General features: G+C 50.6%; 1 protein-coding gene across 1 annotated transcript; it reads left to right on the top strand.

Annotated features, from left to right (window-relative positions):
• The first annotated feature begins 2,233 nt into the window (after nucleotides 1-2,233).
• On the top strand, nucleotides 2,234-5,393 carry LOC116465231 (serine/threonine-protein kinase 40-like). Its single transcript, XM_032148378.2, has 3 exons — nucleotides 2,234-2,353; nucleotides 4,732-4,817; nucleotides 5,154-5,393. The coding sequence occupies exons 1-3, from the start codon at nucleotides 2,242-2,244 to the stop codon at nucleotides 5,391-5,393; spliced, it is 438 nt and encodes a 145-aa protein (XP_032004269.1). The 5' UTR covers nucleotides 2,234-2,241.
• Nucleotides 5,394-5,741: the final 348 nt, after the last annotated feature.

Here is a 5,741-nt window from a genome sequence, read left to right on the forward strand (position 1 = left end):
TGGGATTACAGGCATGAGCCACTGCGCCCGGCTAATGCTTTTTAAATGGAAAGAACCTAGATGTCCATAAATAGGGAATGGTCAGAGGAATTACTGTATATTTGTACCAAGGAGCCTGTGTAGCTATCTCAAGTCATGTTGCAAAAGAATATTGTGATGCAGGGATGTTAATGAGTTTTTGTTTTGTTTTTTACAGCTTTATTGAGATGTATTTCACATACTATAAAATTTATCCTTAATGGTTTTTTTTGTTTTGAGATGGAGTCTTGCTGTGTCCCCTAGGCTGGAGTACGATGGCGCCATCTCAGCTCATGCAACCTCCACCTCCCTGGTTCAAGCGATTTTCCTGCCTCAGCCTCCCAAGACAGGCGCCCACCACCATGTCCAGCTAATTTTTTTTTTAGACAGAGTCTCGCTCTGTTGCCCAGGCTGGAGTGCAGTGGTGTGATCTCAGCTCACTGCAAACTCCGCCTCCTGGGTTCAAGCGATTGTTGTGCCTCAGCCACCAAGTAGCTGGGATTACAGGTGTGCACCACCAGGACCAGCTAATTTCTGTATTTTTAGTAGAGACAGGGTTTCACCATGTTGGCCAGGCTGGCCTTAAACTCCTGACTTCCGGTGATCCACCCACCTCGGCCTCCCTAAGTGCTGGGATTACAAGCGTGGAGTCACTGCGCCTGGCCTCCTTTAATGTATTTTAGGTGGGAAAAAAGGAAACTTATAAAATAGCATCACAGCGTGGTCCACATGTTTGTAATAATAAAACTTTATATAAGCATACACACAGTCACACACAGGAAAAACATGCTGAATGTTAACAGCAGTTACATCTGGGAGGTAAGGTCATAGGTACCTTATTTTCTTATTTTTGCATATGTGTATTTTCTAATGTTTCTGCAGAGAACATCAGTTACTTTCATAGGAAGAAAAATACAGGAACAGGCTGGAGTCCTGTGTTTTTGAGTCCATTATGGAAGGGTAAAGGCTACACTCCCAAGGTGGGTGTCAGGCCTCTATCCTGGGCCGCCTCTCACCACTCCTGCCTCGCATTGGATGCTTCAGCAACACAAACTACCTGGAGTTGGTGGCTTGCGTGCCATTTCTTACCTGGGCATGTTTGCTCACTGAGGCCCTCCTACCATGAAGGTCCTTGCCCTTTGCCTGGCCCACTCCTGTATCCTTAGGGAAGTTTTCCCAGAGCCCCGCACCCACACTGGGCATCCTGTGACCCTGACCTTCCCCACGTGGAACTCGTCTGTACACATCTGTTTCCTTGTCCCCCCACCGGACCCTGCTTTGCCAAGGTGTTTGACTTTGGAGAGCTGGAAGAAACAACTCCTCTTTTGTGTTTTTATCTGTTATTTTTTAATCTGTGTCCAGAGGTGTCTTTTAGCCTCTGGCCCCAATGTCCGCCTTTCATTTTTACGCAGGAGGATCTCGGGATTATCAGGCAAATCAGAGTGCTCAGTGATCTTCAGTAGTGTTCTTTAACTGACGCTTAGATACACAATGAATTTTCTTTTTCTGAAAAGTAATTCAAGAAAAGTTTGAGTTTATGAGGGAAGAGAAAGTAAACCCTGCCATTGACAACTTGGGGGGTTCTTTCATCTGAGAGGACCAGAGAGTCAAGAAAAGATGGGGAGGGGGGTTCTCAGGGCTGTAGTCATCAAACTCCGTGGGCATAAGAAGCCCCCAGGCCTCATGTAACAAGCATTCCATTTCTGGGGCCCACTGTCCAGATACGGGCCAGGAATGGGCACCTCGGGTCATTAGGCTGTAGGTATTTGGAGGGCAGGTCTCACTTTGGGAATAGTTGCTCGCCTCAGAGCTGGGGTTCAGCTGGATGGGTCTGGCTCTCCTCTGTGTCTCTGTGGTAGTCTCTTGAGGCTCTGTTTGGCATTAGCATCTGCGCAAAGCCCAGTTTTCTCCTCTCTGAATTTAACTGGCCACTTGGTGGTGGTGGTGTGTTGGCTCCCCGCCTCTGTACCCTGTATATCCTGCCTTAAAGGATGTCCATCTTTAGCATCTAATTAATCCCAAGTAAAGGAGCTGTGGTTCTTTGTCACTTGGAGCCTTGGATGCTCCTCTGGGAACAGGAGGAGGTGGCGGCTGCAGCGGAACAGCAGCAGCGGCAGCTGTGTGACGCATCCCAAGTCAAAGACCTGCAGGCTGGGTTAGCATAAGGAAACTTGCTGACTTACTCAGTGAGAAGGGGTCTTTCTGTCTTATCTAGAGCTGAGAATGAAGCGGAGAGCATCAGACAGAGGAGCTGGGGAAACGTCGGCCAGGGCCAAGGCTCTAGGAAGTGGGATTTCTGGAAATAATGCAAAGAGAGCTGGACCATTCATCCTTGGTAAGCCTCTGACCTTTGGGAAAAATGGGTGGGCTGGGAGGCAGGGGCAGGGCACATTGGCTCACGTGATCTGACCTACACACATCAGAGTGAGGTGGCCTACCCACAGTGGCGTGTGGTCCTGCCCTGCCCCAGGCCTGGTCCCTAGCTTCACTACTTGAAATGGAGTATGTTTATATCAGTGGAAGACCCAAGCCTTGGGTCACTCTGTACCAGGAGCTGTCAGTGTTTTAGCCATACCGGCCTTAGATCAGCCTTAGCCAATAGCTAGGCTCCAACTCTCCCCCTAGAGAATCCTATGTGTGCCCCTAGAATGTTGATGTGCCCACAGGAAGGACACCCATTAGAAGTCATTAGCTGCATTAGAACCCAAGCTCTGGCCAGGTGCAATAGCTCACTTACGTAATCCCAGCACTTTGCGAGGCCAAGGTGAGAGGATCACTTGTGGCCAGGAGTTCAAGACTTCGCGAGCTTGGGCAACATAGTGAGATCCCATCTCTACAAGAAAAGAATAAAAATTAATTGGGCGTGGTAGCACATGCCTGTAGTCCTAGCTACTCGGGAGGCTGAGGCAGGAGGATTACTTGAGCCCAGGAGTTTGAGGTTACAGTGAGCCGTGATCATGCCGCTGCATTCCAGCCTAGGCAACGGTGCAAGACTCTGTCTCTAAAAATATAAAATAAAATGAAATAAAATAAAATGAAAACCCAAGATCTATCATTCAAGGCACTGCTTTATGCCATTCTTGGATGGCATAATTTCACAAAGCATTTTGTATAGCCCCCCCAAATTTATTTAGATTGGCACAGAAATCCTGGCACAGGTGTTGGCAGTTGGCCAGAGGAGCCGCAGAGCATTTCTGCATGATGCATAAGGACCAGCAGTCCAAATTGCTTATAGTCAGGGTTGCGGCCAGAGACCGGGCGTGAGTTTTACTTTGGGACAGCATTTTGGACTTACGGGCACGGGATAGTTCCAGCTCCAGTCCGTCAGTACATAGTTAATGGTGTGTACCTACTACGTGCCAGGCCTGTGCTGTTTGCCAGGCATGCAGCAGTGAATAAGAGACAAGTTCCTGCCCTCAAAGAGAAACAGAAAAGCAGAGTAAACAACTCACCAGTCATCACTGGTGGTGCAAGTGCCTTGAAGGAAGTTCCACGATGACGTGAGATGAGAAGGGCCCGTAGGTAGGGCAGGCAAGAAAGGCCTGTCTATGAGGAAGCACCATGTGAGCTGACACCTGAGGAGGAGAAGCAGCAACTGTGGGAAAAGCTGGGGAAGAACATTGCAGACAGAAGAAACAGCACTGCAGAGGCCCAGTGGCAGGAAAGGGCTTACCATGTTGGGAACTAGGAGCCCAACATTAGGAGCTGGAGTACGGCATGGGACAGGGAATGGAACGTCCTCAGTTAGAAAGGTGGGCAGGAACGGAATCATGCAAGGCCTTGGGGACCAGACAAAGGCGTTTGGATGGTATGTTAAGAGCAGTGGGTCTCTGAACATTTCACTGGTAAAAAGGAAAACAGCAGCGGAGCTTTGTTAAGAGTTTTTCACGCAGCAGTGGCGCTGTGGCATCAGATTTCCACTCTGAAAGCTCGGGCAAGGCGCTGTCAGGGAACAGTGAGCACTGTGCATCTCCGGAAGTACAGAAGGTCCCCAAAGCTGGCACTTGAACAGGGGCCAGATGGCTGTATCAGAATCACCGGGGAACCTGTTGCAGCTCTAGTTTCCTGGCTCCTCACCTGAAGTTGCTCTTCAGAGGATCCAGGATCTCTTGGGTTTTGTTGATTTTTTTGAGGCAGGGCTTTGTTCTGTTGCCCTGGCTGGAGTGCAGTGGCACAAACACAGTTCACTGCAGCCTCAACCTCCTGGGCTCAAACGATCCTCCCACATCAGCCTTCCAAGTAGCTGGGTCTACAGGTATGCTCCGCTATGCTCAGCCAATATTTTATTTTTTGTAGAGAAGAAGTCTCACTATGTTGCCCAGGCTGGTCTCAAACTCCTGGGCTCAAGCAGTCCTCCCACCTCAGCCTCCCAAAGTGTTGGGATTACAGGTGTGAGCCACCGCACCCAGCCTGGATCTCTTGTTTTTAATAGATGCTCCCTAGAGATTCCAGTGTGCGCCCAGGGTTGAAAACCTCTCTTTGGGAAATGTGTCTGCAAAAGCTGGACGTGCTCCAGGCAGAGCACATAATCCCCTCTATTTTTGGAGGGGAGACCTTGAAAACTCTCCACCAGGAGACCTTGGAGGGTCGGTCCAGTGCACGTGAGCTGTGGTGCCCTCCTGAATAGAAGGTCTAGTAAAAGACCACGTGGTGACCTGGCCTCGTGACAGCCAGGGCTTCTGAAAAGTAGACCAGCAGCTCTCTGTGCCGTAGGTCCCCGTCTGGGCAACTCACCGGTGCCAAGCATTGTGCAGTGTTTGGCGAGGAAAGATGGCACGGATGACTTCTATCAGCTGAAGGTAAGTGAGACATGGGGGTGAGGGTGCCTCAGGAACAGGGCCTGTCATGCCAACCCACTCCTCCCTCCTCCACCTTCACACCTGCGTCACTGTGAACAAGAGTAGCGCCGTTTCTTCCCGAGAAGCAATCAAGTTCACAGTCTCCCTCAGAACAACTTCTGATTTAAAGAGTTTTGTCTGTGCATAAATTACATCGCCATCATATTAAGAAAAACGATTTCACTTGGTGTGTTTGTGTGTGCGTTGTGCACAAATGTCATGTTCCCCCGTTCTGGTCGTTCTGCTGTGTAAAGTGAGGTGTTCTGGGTTTGGTTTTATTTTTATGCTTTCCTAAAGATCCTGACCCTGGAGGAGAGGGGGGACCAAGGCATAGAGAGCCAGGAGGAGCGGCAGGGCAAGATGCTGCTGCACACCGAGTACTCGCTGCTGTCTCTCCTGCACACGCAGGACGGCGTGGTACACCACCACGGCCTCTTCCAGGTGAGCGGCCTGCCCCCTCACCCTTCGCGCCCACCTCTGGCTGGCTCTGGGGGCTGCCACTTGCTGGGGCCACAGCCATATGAGCAGCTCACGTGACCCTTGGGTGTCCCTGCCATGCTAGGTACATCAGGACTTGTGGGTGGGCTGGGCTGGGCTGGGCTGGAAGTCAGGCTGGGCCACACTAGCTGTGCTCCTCTGGGGATGGTTATAGCCTAGCCAGGAATGCACACAGTTTGCATCTTAACAGCAGCCAGGCTTTCTTTGAAGAGCCACTTTTCTGAGAAAAGAGGAAAGCAAGAAGTCACTTAAAGACACCTGGGCCCACGCCGGGCACGGTGGCTCACGACTGTAATCCCAGCACCTTGGGAGGCCGAGGTGGGTGGATCACAAGGTCAGGAGATCAAGACCATCCTGGCCAACAAGGTGAAACCCCGTCTCCACTAA

Source organism: Hylobates moloch, unplaced genomic scaffold (genome assembly GCF_009828535.3).
Source record: "Hylobates moloch isolate HMO894 unplaced genomic scaffold, HMol_V3 SCAFFOLD_3914, whole genome shotgun sequence".
Taxonomy (NCBI): Eukaryota; Metazoa; Chordata; class Mammalia; order Primates; family Hylobatidae; genus Hylobates; species Hylobates moloch.

Excerpts from the sequence above, each read along its gene's own strand:
- LOC116465231 (XM_032148378.2), top strand. The coding sequence starts at position 2,242 with ATGAAGCGGAGAGCATCAGACAGAGGAGCTGGGGAAACGTCGGCCAGG. Across the intron at positions 2,354-4,731 it reads AGCTGGACCATTCATCCTTG|GTCCCCGTCTGGGCAACTCA; the intron begins GTAAGCCTCTGA and ends TCTGTGCCGTAG. Across the intron at positions 4,818-5,153 it reads ATGACTTCTATCAGCTGAAG|ATCCTGACCCTGGAGGAGAG; the intron begins GTAAGTGAGACA and ends GCTTTCCTAAAG.